We start from the raw sequence: 13,246 nt of genomic DNA, 5'->3' as shown, positions 1-13,246 counted from the left end.
TCAAACAAGGAACCAGAGGTGATGAAATGTTGGTTTAAACTAAACTTGTTAACTGTTGACTGTCCTTTGTCAGTGTCAGAGCATCAACAAACACAATTATACACAAAACGGTTATTTATGAGTAATACTTATTTTTAGGACAGGCGACACAGTGGCGTTGTGGGTAGCCCTGTTCTCTCACAGCATGAAGGTTCAATTCTTTTTTCTAAGGAGGAGTTTGTATGTTCTCTCAGTGTCAGCGTGGGTTCTCTCTGGGATGTACGAATTCCTTCCAAATCCAAAAACATGGAGCTCCGGTGAACTGATCACACCAAACTGTCCCTAGTCTTAAGTGGGTGTTTGACTTGTCTTTCGTGTGGCCCAATGACGCGCTGGCGTCACACTGGCTCAAGAACCATGTGAAGGAAAAAAACTGGAGCGTGAACTGACGGTGGAGAGGTGCCAGTTCACCTCCTGAGCACCGCCAAGGTGCCCTTGAGCAGTGTAGGATGGAGTGGATGAAAAGTTTCCCCCAGTGGATAAACAAAGTACATTTCTGTCTTATTACATGGAAACACTTAAAATTATCGCCCCTTTTGGAAGGGAGGGTAAAGAGTTGTCATCTGTCACAGAGTAAATACTCAGATACCCAGAGAAAATAAAACTCATCGATAGTTGATGTGTGAGACTCCCAGGGGCCTCATCATGGTCCTGTTTGTTCTTAGGACTTGTCAATGTTTCCTGTTTTACTTTAACACTCATCCTTGTCTCTTTTTTCCTGCCTCTGTGTTTCCTTCCTGTGTGATTATCTGCCCCGCCCTGATTGGCTTCACCTGTCCCTCATTACCCCTCCTCCCTTGTGGATTTAGTCCATGTGCTGCTGTTTGGTTGTGCTGAGTGTTTTTCAGTGAGTCCATCAGGGTCTTGCCTCACCTGCATCACGGAGAGTAAATAAAATGAACAAACACTTTTAGCTCTCTGGTCTGTGCTTTAAATTGATCTCCTTTCGGAAACTTTGAATTTGCAGCTGTGAATTTGCATATGTCCTGTTTAATTAATTAGTAAAAGACCAACGTCAGAGGTTAAAGATCTGCTTCAAACGTCAGATTAGACAATAGCCCCCTCTTATCAATCCTAGTGACAGACTCGTAATAATTTTTAACCAGTTTTTAATGTCAGGCTGATAATTTAATGGGGAATGTGCCACTCTGTTTGGCTTGTAAAGTCTGTTACTGCGGTAACAAAAGCAGAGATTTACTTATCTCCCTTCCTGAAACAGGCTAACAGAGTTACTCCTCTGATTCTGGGTTAAGTTACCTTCCTTTGTGAAACCGGAAACCCTGATTTTTCCTAATTTCAGGGTTAACATACCCCGGCTTTCCACCAAACCTGCTTCCTGACACAGACATCTGGTGTTTCTCAGAGAGAGTTCTCAGTAAATCATGACCTCCATTCTAAGGTCAGGTAATATTATTATTGCTGGATAAGTAGATGGAAGGTTCTGTGTCCAGGATGGTAAGGTTCTGCTCCCCAGAATCCTACACTTCACCTCATGAACCTCTAAGACTACAACTATGAACATTAACACACACCTTCTTCCTGTCAAGAAAACCCAACAGACGACTTGTTCGGCTCAGGATTGACTTTATTTCAGATGTTCATGACTTTGTCTACAGAATATGTTTGTGCACTGCCAGATTATTTGTTACTGATTAACTTTTATTAATTTGAGCCGTTAAAGATGTTCTTTAGGGAAAAACAACAGTAAATCTTTGACAAACTGGAGCTTTTTAAAAGCAGCATCCACAGCCAGAACATCTTGGGTCGGAGGTCAGTCTTGTTTAGGTATAAGGCGTTGGCAATTTCGACCTGTAATTATATATTGAGCTAAAATATCAGATACACAACGAGGAAATGAAACCAAATGTCTGAGAGAAGAAAGTGTGAATGAAACTTAATTCAGTATTGCATAAATAATTAATCAATTATGATTGCATTGATAAAAAGACTTTTGACAAATGATCACAGAATGGGAAGACTTGCCTCCTCCCTGAACATGTCCATTCACAGTCATAGATTCGTGGGTCTCCTTTCTCCTCCTCCCCCGGAGTGCAAATTAGATGACATGGTCTTCCTCTGCCTGTAAAAATGAAAGTTTTTCCTCGACTGGTAAAATAGTAATCAATAAAATAATTATTCATTGTGTGTGTGTGTGTGTGTGTGTGTGTGTGTGTGTGTGTGTGTGTGTGTGTGTGTGTGTGTGTGTGTGTGTGTGTGTGTGTGGGTATGAAATGTAGTTGTTCTTTGGTGTGGCTCCGTGGTACACCAGTGATGCATCCAGAATGTCCCCCACAACTTGCCCATAGTCTACTGGGATGAGTTCCAGAAACCCCCGTGACCCGCAAAGAGCAAATGTGGAAGGAAATCGATGGATGGAGGAGTCTGTATTGTCGTTTGACGTCATTTAAATCTCATTACTACTCTAAATATGAAAGTACTATTCCCTAAGACTGACCAGAAATAATTCCAAGATCTTAAAAAGAACCCATAAATGAAGTAAAATACTGTAGTACAGTATGATTAGTGGTGATCAGTATATTACAGATCATCGCCACTAATCATCATTTGATAAAGGCTTTTTGCCAGTATCACTAGCAGTAGCTATGCTTTGTCAGACACAATAAACAGTAAAGTTTCCAAAGGAGTATAACTTCTAACATACTGAGATGGTCTCACAGACATGTACAACAAACTGAGGGACTTAAGCGTTGGGGATGTGTGAACACAACAGTATGGCAGAGCAACTTCGTTCACATCTACAAATGTTCATCAGTCTGGTGTTCGTAGCTTGAGGACTACCTGTACTGTGATCAATGAAGTGTTTACCATGTCATCATCCACCAAATGATGACGGACTTCTTCCTTCTCCTGTTCCAAAGGGTTGGAATAAACAGTCAAATCACTGACCCCCGGATCTGACCACCAGAATCCACTCAAGACCAACAAAATAACATGTCAGTCATCAGGGGCTGTCTGTCTGTCTGCCCATCCATCCATCCATCCATCCATCCATCCATTCGTCCATCCATCCATTCGTCCATCCATCTATCTCACTAGTGACCTAATGAATGACTGATCTCTCAAACATAGGAAGGATAATGGCTGACCTTCATTAGGAGGACTTCTTTGTGCCAAGACGCTGGAGCACAGCAGGAGCAGCATGAACATCTGCATGACTGGAGGATGTAGAGACATGAAGGAACAACATGAGATCTGAAACACATTTAAAGAGCTGACAACTCAGTGGGACAGAATAAACCTGGGATTATCTCAGTGGGGAATGTGGTGATGTTAACCAAACACTACCAGCAGAAATCACTGAAATGGATGCCTCTAAACAACACAAGAGACGACTGAAGGAAATGGTGAAAAGTCAAACTGAATGTTCAGAAAGCACTCTATCAAGTAGAGACCTGTTTTTAGGAGTGTTAGTCAGACTGACCTGGGATGAAAGCTGTCCTCGTCCCTCTCTGCACCATGGCTGTACAGGATTGAAGCACTGAGAAGCCTGAAATAACAGTCTGACTGCAGTAGAATGTGACAGTCAGTCAGTCTGTCTCAGTATAAATGTGCTGGTCTAACCCTGTAGGAGAGGAGGAGGAGGAGGAAGGTTACAGAGAGTGTTCTGTCGATAATTATTAGTGCAAATAAAACTTAATGAGTACAAAATGACTCAATCTTGACACATGGACAAACACAGTTTAGAACAGTGATGTCAAAATCATCTTCACGCAGGGCCACATCAGTGTCACGGCTGTCCTCAAGGGCCACATGTAACTTGTAAATGTAACTAAATGTAACTCAATGTAATTAAGTTACAAACATTACAGTTGGACAGAAAAGAAATCTGTTTATATTTATTTTTAGACACCAGACCTTCATGCTCTTGCGGGCCACATAAAATGATGTAGAGGGCCACATTTGGCCCACGGGCCTTGAGTTTGTCATATGTGGTTTAGATGGTTCTGCACAAATCCAACCAACAAAGACAGTTTCCAGAAAGGGTGAATAAGTCTATTACAGAAGGCTAGCTAGGTAATTAAAAGCCTGGTTTGTTGTGGATGTAAAATTAATAATAAATATAATAAATAATAGTATTAAGTTAATCTGTGAAATATTGCTGGTTTAAGAAATTCTTCTTCTTCCGTTGGTGTGACGGGGCGAGTTCTTCTTCTTTTCCTTTCAGCTTTTCCCTTCAGGGGTCTCCACAGCCAATCAGTGTCCTCCATCTAACCCTGTCTTCTCATCCTCTTCTCTCACACCAACTACCTTCATGTCCTCTTTCACTACATCCATAAACCTCCTCTTTGGTCTTCCTCTAGGCCTCCTGCCTGGCAGTTCAAAGGTCAGCATCCTTCTACCAATATATTCACTATCTCTCCTCTGGACATGTCCAAACCATCTCAGTCTGGCCTCTCTGACTTTATCTCCAGAACCTCTAACATGTGCTGTCCCTCTGATGTACTCATTCCTGAACCTATCCATCCTGGTCACTCCCAGAGAGAACCTCAGCATCTTCATCTCTTCACATGGACTCACAAACACATCTTTACTCAGGAAGTGAAAACCTGACACCGGGAGTGTTTCAGGTCACGTTTGTCGATCATGTGATGCTGTTTTGGGAGTTTTTGCGTCTTTGTTGCAACAACACACGAGTCACATCATTCGCAGTTATTTATGAGTAACATTCATTGACACTATTTTTTCAGGACAGGTGGCGCTATGGGTGACAGTTATGTCCCAGCAAGAAGGTTACAGGTTTAATTCCTTTCTGTAAGGAGTTTGTATGTTCTCTGGGTTCTTCCCACCTCCAGATTAAATCTCCCATAATGCCCAATTTCTTGGGAATCAAACGAGGTAGAAGCTGAAACAGGAAGGAGTGTCATGACCGCGTTTGTGGATCTGTTGTGTCCTAAAACATCCAGGTGTGAACATCTGCTGGGGAGGCCTGGGGAGTCAATTTAATTGATTGAATTTTAAGTCATTTGAACGATGAAATTACTGTGAAGACATGCTGAAACTGCTAATTGACTTCAGTTTGAAATTAGAACTTTATTAACACCGTCATCCACCATATATTTAACAGAGTAGATATCACCCCCATCTCTTCACCTCATCCAGCGGAGGCTGACATGTTGTGTTAGTTTGTTCAGAACACTCCGTAAAGTTTTAGTGTTTCTACAGTCTGGTTTCCCAGGAGGGTGGAGTCCCTCGTGTCTGATCCACACGTCCAAACACGATTAAAAAGTTAGAGTTTTAATCACATTGTGAGAGTTTTACAGATGTTTTATCCTTGTTGTGATTGGAGACGCACTGAGTTCCCCTCTGCCGTCAACACACCAACGCAAAGAAACGCATCAAACCCACCTGAAATAAACAAAACCAGTGCTAGAGTAGTTACTCTGGTACTGTCCGCAGTGCTAGCTGACATTATTAGCACGTGAACTCTCTGTGCTACACCGATACCGCAAGAAAATTCACTGAAGTAAACGTAGTGTCAAAAGAATACATTCCTGTACAGCGTTCATGATTTGTCTTCTGATAGTCGTGGAAAATCAACAACTGAAGTCAGACGCTGGAAGGACGATCCGTTGAAGGCTGGAGAATTCACGCCTGAAACTAAACCAAAACAGACCGCTAACGCTATCTACAAACCGCTGTGAGCATACATTTCAGTTCAAATTCAAAAACGTGTGCAGAGATTGTTCAGGGAGCAAACGCAGCAGCTCTACAGACGACAGTTTGGTATATTTTTAATGTGAGAACTGATGGTTCTGTGCCGGGACCAGCCTGCAGGGTAAACGTCAGCGGAGACTCGTGCAGCCAGTCCTCAGAGACGAAGCAACAGAAATCCTGACACCCAGTGGAACAGGCAGGCATCCATTCAAAGCACATCACAAATGAAAGTCTAGTGATAAAAACACTGTAATGAAGTTCAAACTTCAAAGTCACAGCAAACACGAGGAGAGGAAAAGACTCCTGGGTTCACATGGAATGTCGTCGGGGAGAAACGGGGTCCCCATGAGGACCAGGGACCAGGAACGGCCGCGGGCTTCCTTACGTGATGTCCTTCTGCCGGGGCGGCCGGTGGATGTTCCTGATCACACACTTCACCATCCACTCAATGCCCTCGTTCACTCCATCCCTGTGTTGAGGAAGAGCAACAGTTGATGGACAAAGACAGGAAACCCCCTGACATCAGGCGGTGGTAGCAAAACAGGAGTCACTAAAAGATCAGCACAATTTGACAGTCTCCACAGGTTAGCGGTCTCACCCCGTCAGGGCGGTGCACGGCTGCACTAAACAATCCCTCCGGCCGATCTTCGGGGCCAAGTCGCTGAAGGACGTTTTGATGTCCGGCACCGACAGACAGTTCTGAGAAGACAGGAAACACGACGTGTGACGGTTACAGTAGAGACACAACATAGAGTCACACCAACAAGTTTGTGCGATAAAGTTTAAAAAATGATTGGGAACGAGACCCGAAACGACTCCGTTGGTGTGACGGGGCGAGTTGTTACATGGATTGATCCTCGACAGGAGCCTGACCACAACTTTTTTTGACAAACATATTTATTCTGATTCATCCTTGTCAAAAGTTTTCTTGCACAAGAGTCTCTTCCCATTTCACCCGGCTCTCATCATCAATCATTGTGATTTTAAAGCAGAAGGCAAAAGTTACAGCAGAGACCCTCATATCAGTTTTTTGTCCTTCACTCCTGCACAACAACAACTTACTGGTTAACTCATGATTATCTGTTAAAATGACTCAGCATTAGCTGCAGTAGATCACACAGTACCGGGACGTCCTGCTTGTTGGCCAGCACGAGGAGAGGAACGCCCTCCAACACTTCACTGCTGATCATTTTCTCTGGAGGACATCAGAATGAAACGATTGGCTGAACAACTAGTAAACAAACGTTCCTGGCATCACTGCCAGTTAATTACACTCAGCATCCGACGGTTGACTCACCAAACGCCTCCTTTGATTCTGACAGGCGTCCTTCATCGGTTGAATCAATCACATAGATGACGCCATGACACTCAGCGTAGTACTAAATATGAAAAATATTAAACATGAATAAACACATCTGAGCAGAGTGTGTGTGTGTGTGTGTGTGTGTGTGTGTGTGTGTTTCACTCACTTTGTCCCACAGAGACTGCAGCTCCTCCTGACCTCCCAGATCCCAGAACATCAGACGAGCTTTGCCCACATCGATGGTTCCAACTGAGAAGGGAAGTGAGAAATCATTGAGAAAGAACAAGGAAGAGAAGGAATCAATCCCTCCAAACGGGGGCGAATCAAGTGTGTTTCCGTCTATCGGGGGGGGAAAAAACTCAAAAATCGGCAAATGTCCAATCTTTCATCAAAGGAACTTACAAACAATCCAAATAGAACATTAACAAGTAGACAACTACTTACTGTTCAGACCTACTGTGGTTGTGATCTTTGACAAATTCATTCCCTTATAGTTCTTGCTGAACTTTGTTTTAGTTTGTTCCAGAAAGGTCTGCAGAAAAAAACAAACAAACAAACAAACAAACAAACAAACAACAGTGATGTGAAGATGAATGTAATTCTCTGAAGATCAGCCCAGTGTTTTGTCCCCCAGTGACCGGATTCAAAGCAATGGACCACAAACGACCATAACATGCAGGTAAGTGTAGCTGTAAATAATTAATATAATATCTTCATTACCGTTTTCCCAGCGTTGTCCAGTCCGAGGATCAAAACGCAGTATTCGTCCTTTTGGAACATGTATTTATACAATCCAGATAGTAACGTGTACATGGTGGAAACACTTGTAAACAACACCAATCCTTGCTAACTGCTCGTTAATATTAGCTTAATAGCATGTATTAGCGTATAAAAAGAGTAAACGCAGCAACTCACACCACTGGAGTGACATTTTAGTCAAAGTAAGTTCGTAAATAGACGTGAATTATTACTAAATGTTCGTAAAACAAGTTTAGAAAAATCGTTTGCGGCTATCTTCCTGTTCAATACAGAAGCGATGCTACGTGTTCGCCAAACAGGAAGAAGGTCGTTGGGAATTGTGGGAGTTGAAGTTAACGAGCTTTCGCTGTAGCATACTCCACTACAGGAAGGTTGTTCTAATAAAACTACATATCCCAGAAAGCATCATGTCTTGTTACAGATAGACTCCACCCTGAACTTTTTTTTTACCAGGAAGTCAGCTCATGACGACCGGAAGTTAATGTCCTTTGACTTGTTAAATTATAAAGTCTTTTTTTCTTTCTTTCTTCTTTATCAAAGAAGAAAGAAGAGAGATTTGTTTTTATCTTAAATCTTAAATGTTTTTATCTTAAATATTTATATTATTCCAATTAATATGAATGTGATGTAAACCAATGCTGAGGAATGAGTCCAGGCTGTTTACGGTACATGAAGATAAGGTGGCAGGGACTTTGTCTTCCCTACTGTCACAATGTAAAATAAAAGGCAGTTAATTTTGAATTAATTATTCAGGCTTGACTTATCTTTACTGATTTGATGTTACTGATCCAACTATTCAGAAACATTGATCAAATTAGTGCTGACAGAAAGACTTCCTAAAAAGTAGAATTCATCTAGTTAAAATGTTTGCTTATCTGTCATTTACAAAGCACTATTTGCAAGTATTCATTGTAATTAGAGATTTAATATAGTTTATTAATCCCACAATGGTACATATACTGTAGACTAGAACACACACACACACACACACACACACACACACACACACACACACACACACACATGCACACGCACAGATGCACTGATTGACAGTGTGTTGGTCTCTAATTGGCAGAAAAGAAGCAAAACAAGCTGAAAGATTGATCAATCTGGTAAACATGGAAGAAACCGGTTGCCTATCACCTCATCCATTGACCAGGCTTCTGATTCAGCCACTTGTGCTGTTCATAATATACTATAAGAGGAAAGTAAATCATTTATTCACCTGATCAGGAATGATTTCTAATTATTAAAGGTATATTTCCCCATACCTTTTTTCTTCTGTAGTCTGCCACGAGCTTCACTTGCTGTAAAACGATCAATACGAAGTACAATCTAATCATCTGTTACTCCACACACTTAACAAATGAAACTGAACAAGGCTAACGATCATGAAGACCTTCGATGGAACAACTGCTGCTGAACTGTCGTATACAGATGTTGGTTTGTGGCACATTGTCACCAAAGTCTTCCTCTGTACACATCTGTAAAATGTCTTTGGATCATCTGATCTGGCATAAAGTCCATCAGCTCTGTCTTTGCAGAATCTGCTGACCGGATACACCACGGTGATGTTCTGGTAGCAACTGTTGACTGGCTTTGCTTTGATGCTGCTTGCTGGAGTGGATTCCTCCTGGGTGGGTCGTGGGCTTTCAGAAGGGTAATGGTTTTTGGGAAAAGGTAGAGTAGGGGTTGTTCCCTGAGTAGACCCTTCTCCCTCACTGAGTTTGTGCTTTAGAAATGATATAAGTGGATATTTGCCCTCTTCACAAAACTGCCCAGAGAAGTCATCCATGTCCAGTGTCCACACAGCAGCTCCCCCCAGACCCTTGCTCTTCAGATAGTCCACCTGTTAGGCAGGCAGAGGGAAATCTGAACTTGTGTAATCATACTTGAAAAAATATCCAATCTTTTCCCAAAAGTCACTTCTTTTACCTTGGCTTCATAGCTCCTCTGGTTATCAAAACCGACCCACTGATTGCCTTTGACAGCGTAGGGAACTTGCTGACCATCAATCCACTGAAACGAGGTTCCTTTCAGGAACAAGCACGTCTGGTGAAACATCAGTACAATCTGTCAGCAATAGGACTTCACCTGACTTCATCCCTCTGTCAAAGCCTAACAGTCCATGCAGGCAGGGTTCTTTTTTCTTATTTAGAGTTTTCTCAAAATGCAGCAAACGTAACCATGTCTTCTTACCTCATAGTATGACCACACACCAATCTCGTGGGTGTAGGGTCCAGGACTGGCGAGGTCATTTACTGGGGCTCCCAGTTCTGTTGCTGCGGTGGACAGCGTAAACGAACAGGCATGAATGGGATGACCCAGCAACAGTTTCTCTGCTGGGGCCCCACGATCCAACCAGTACCGTATAACATAATCCTGATGGGAAAGAAACGCTGATATTAGGCTTGTGTAAATGTTTAACTCCGTATAATAAAAATAGGGAATTACTATATTCGCATTGTCTTCACTGTAGAGGGAACTGTGGTGGGCTGTCACTCCAGTAGAACCATGACGCAGGTCAAAAGCCTTAACACTGATGAAGTCCAGGTACCTACACACACAATCACACCCACACTAAGCATTCTGGTGTTGGCATTTGATGTTAATGTGCAAATTTTTAAGTTATATATGAGGACAGACGTAAAGAGCAGTCTTACTTTGCAATCTCAGAGTGTTCATATTCCTCGTCGCTATCTTGCGTTGGCGCTGCCACAGCTGCAGAGAGAATCAGTCGGGTCTTGCTTTGTTCTTTACTGTCTGCTTCAAATGATTCTGAAAGCTCCTGAAAATCAATACAAGTCCATTTAATCTTTAGTCAGTCATCCAAAATGGAGCTAAAATCTAAACTAACATTCTAGTTATTGATAGTCTTCAACTTGGATTAAAAATGAGCATGATAACCCATCACAGTGACGTCATCGCTTCTTTTTTTGCCCATCAGATAGCCTGAATTTCCTGGTTTCCTTCTGGTTTACCTTGCAAAGTTGAGTGAACCACTGCCTCGCATCAGCAGGACTTCCAACAGTTCCACGATATTCCCAATCCAAATCCAGACCATCAAACCCATGAGTCCTCAGAAATTTCAAAGAAAACTGGATGAATGTTTTTCGGTTTGCTGGATTTGACATCATGGTTGAAAACCTATGGATGTAAAAGAGCAGGTTGATGCCCATTGAATTAAACAACATAAACATCTTTATTCAAACTGATGACAAAAGAATAATGTTTTCACATTTGAATCTTAAGTACCAAGGACTGAACAGAGCAGACATACACGTCAAAGCTAAACAATCCCATTTAATTCATCTCCAGCTAACCTGACCAACTAGTGAGGCTGTTCATATCGGAAAAGAAAAAAGATATGAGGCCATTATAGGGAACATATCCAATTTATTTTGTAATAGATGGAAACCCTGAAAACTCCCCCACAATGTGGCTGTTCTGGCTTTCTGTCAACAGATGGAGGCATTTCATGAGGAGTTAGAAGAGAATCGACTCACTGAGATCCGTCAGCCTCCTCTCTGACCGACAGTAACGTCTTCAGGCTGGGGTTCCTGTTCCAGACACACAAATACCGTGAAAACCCCAACACACGCTGCACATGTTGGTTATCCCACCACTTTCTACCTGTTCTTGAGCTCATTGAACGATTTGTAGAGATTTCTTTCATTTGGGTCATTCTTCGTGATCCTGTTGTCGTCGTCGACTGTGGCGAACGCGTAGACCAGGTGGGTGCAGAGGAAGGGGTCTATGTTCTCCGGAAGGAATTTCCCCACACCAGTCCGGTACCGTGACCAGTTGGTGAAATAACAAACCAGTTTGGCTGTGGTGGCTACAAGACATTATTTTTAAAAAGTGTGCAGACATTAGTTCTGTTGAATAAAATTCCCAATCTCCTACTCTTGTTCTTGAAATGAGATGCTTACCAATCTGAATAAAGAACTGCAGAGTCACTGCAAATAGAACAGATCACATGATATTACAGCTAACTACTATATTTAGAAAAAACAAAATGCATGAAAACAGTCTAAATGTAGAAACAACACTTCTTACCAAGTATGCTTGCTATTCCTGCATACATCTTAATTGCTTGCGTTCTCTTACCGGTGGGAGTCTTGTTGTGTGGCGGATCCCACTGTGGGGCGCAGACAGAGAGGTAGAAGGTGTATGCTGTCCCGTTAATGTTACCTGAGTCAACCACAGTGCTTCACAAAGGATTCAGTTTCCTTTACGCCATTGTCAAAGCTTCCTGTCCTTGAGGATGTCTAGTAGACGATGTGAAAACAATCCACGACAAGTACTGTACATGTTGTGCATTCCAAACCTTACTTCAAATGAAAGGGTCACCAGAAATTTAAATTTTAATCATTGTTTCCTGAACTGCGTGCCAATAAAAATACTTTTTTTTTTATTATCTAGAAAACATTTCTGGAGTAAAAAAATAGGGGATAGACTTCAACATGTAAACAAATACTACTGAGAACAGGTCTTGATGTAATCCAGTCTCTGGCATCCAGTTCCCAAATTGCTAAATCTTCCAAAAAAGATCTATTTATTCCCTTTTGAAGCTGAAATATTTGCTGTAGTTTCTATGTTAATAGTGTTGAAAGTGCAAATATGCCTCCAGACACAAACAGCTTAACTCCAGATTTCTGTCAGACTGATCTTAATGTTTGAGTTTTTCTTTTCTTTGAATATTGCACAGACTGTGAGGTTTCGTTTGTCTTTTCATAGGAAACTTTTCATTGGTTTTGGGTAAAGTAATGAGTGACTTTTCATTTGTGGACAAGTTGCTCCTCGGTTATGAGACTAACAGAAAATCCGGTTCTGCAGAACAATGACTGGCTTTCCACTTGACATATTAGTTATTTTCTAATTTAACCAGTTACGTAGCCTCTAGGGATAGTAAGCAACTCTACAAAACCAACCAATGAGCTCTTTGATGCTGCTGCATAAACTGTTGTTTAGTTATCGTTATCAGTTATTAGTTTGTCTTGATAAAGTCTGCAGTGAATTTTATTGTTCTAACAATCCTTCTCCGCGGGTACGGAGGGACCGTTGCTTCAGTCCCAGGGCAGAAGTAAATACAGAACAATAACACAGCATATTATGTCGTGATTGTGTGCAACATATCCGTGAAGAATGTCAGTAGTGATGTCACTGGGTGGAATCCGATGCTGCTCTGGAAATCAAAACCTGTCGGTAGCTCCTTACATCCTGTTTAAGCACATGTGTCCATCACTGCTTGCAACGCTTCATCGTGATTATTTGTGCAGGCATAATGGAATAAGTATGAATCAGTATGTTGCAGGAGCTAACTGTAAAGCCGGACATCGTCTTTGCATGGACGCGTCTGTGTTTGTTGGCAGGATTACACGAAAACCTGCAAAGGTGATGAATATTCTTGCAGAGAGAAAGATGCACCCAGACTTTCTATGTGATTTTTTTGTTTTTCAGAAACGT

At 41.9% G+C, this 13,246-nt stretch overlaps 2 protein-coding genes and 1 long non-coding RNA gene across 3 annotated transcripts; all 3 read right to left on the bottom strand.

Annotated features, from left to right (window-relative positions):
* Positions 1-1,591: 1,591 nt before the first annotated feature.
* Positions 1,592-3,640, bottom strand: LOC137595851 (uncharacterized). The gene is made up of 4 exons (XR_011035469.1): positions 3,482-3,640; positions 3,147-3,215; positions 2,023-2,119; positions 1,592-1,848 (listed from the first exon to the last, which is right to left on the bottom strand). It is a non-coding gene; the product is annotated as an uncharacterized lncRNA (long non-coding RNA).
* Positions 3,641-5,071: 1,431 nt separating this feature from the next.
* Positions 5,072-8,062, bottom strand: arfrp1 (ADP-ribosylation factor related protein 1). The gene is made up of 7 exons (XM_068315255.1): positions 7,739-8,062; positions 7,463-7,550; positions 7,185-7,267; positions 7,013-7,094; positions 6,840-6,910; positions 6,314-6,414; positions 5,072-6,184 (listed from the first exon to the last, which is right to left on the bottom strand). Exons 1-7 carry the CDS (start codon positions 7,829-7,831, stop codon positions 6,097-6,099), a joined length of 606 nt encoding a protein of 201 aa, XP_068171356.1. The 5' UTR covers positions 7,832-8,062; the 3' UTR covers positions 5,072-6,096.
* Positions 8,063-9,159: 1,097 nt separating this feature from the next.
* Positions 9,160-12,091, bottom strand: LOC137595613 (chitinase-3-like protein 2). The gene is made up of 12 exons (XM_068315827.1): positions 12,085-12,091; positions 11,888-11,971; positions 11,710-11,736; positions 11,411-11,615; positions 11,284-11,337; positions 10,759-10,924; positions 10,441-10,565; positions 10,232-10,334; positions 9,977-10,159; positions 9,713-9,829; positions 9,333-9,626; positions 9,160-9,201 (listed from the first exon to the last, which is right to left on the bottom strand). Exons 1-12 carry the CDS (start codon positions 12,089-12,091, stop codon positions 9,160-9,162), a joined length of 1,407 nt encoding a protein of 468 aa, XP_068171928.1.
* Between the last annotated feature and the right edge of the window lie 1,155 nt (positions 12,092-13,246).

The sequence above is a fragment of the Antennarius striatus genome, chromosome 5 (genome assembly GCF_040054535.1).
Source record: "Antennarius striatus isolate MH-2024 chromosome 5, ASM4005453v1, whole genome shotgun sequence".
Classification (NCBI taxonomy): domain Eukaryota; kingdom Metazoa; phylum Chordata; class Actinopteri; order Lophiiformes; family Antennariidae; genus Antennarius; species Antennarius striatus.
This window is presented reverse-complemented; position numbering and strand designations above follow the sequence as displayed.

Excerpts from the sequence above, each read along its gene's own strand:
- LOC137595613 (XM_068315827.1), bottom strand. Across the intron at positions 11,616-11,709 it reads GCAGTTCTTTATTCAGATTG|CCACCACAGCCAAACTGGTT; the intron begins GTAAGCATCTCA and ends AATGTCTTGTAG. Across the intron at positions 9,202-9,332 it reads ACATCACCGTGGTGTATCCG|TTCAGCAGCAGTTGTTCCAT; the intron begins GTCAGCAGATTC and ends TGTATACGACAG.
- arfrp1 (XM_068315255.1), bottom strand. The coding sequence starts at position 7,831 with ATGTACACGTTACTATCTGGATTGTATAAATACATGTTCCAAAAGGAC. Across the intron at positions 7,268-7,462 it reads AACCACAGTAGGTCTGAACA|TTGGAACCATCGATGTGGGC; the intron begins GTAAGTAGTTGT and ends TTCCCTTCTCAG. Across the intron at positions 7,095-7,184 it reads TGCAGTCTCTGTGGGACAAA|TACTACGCTGAGTGTCATGG; the intron begins GTGAGTGAAACA and ends TTTCATATTTAG.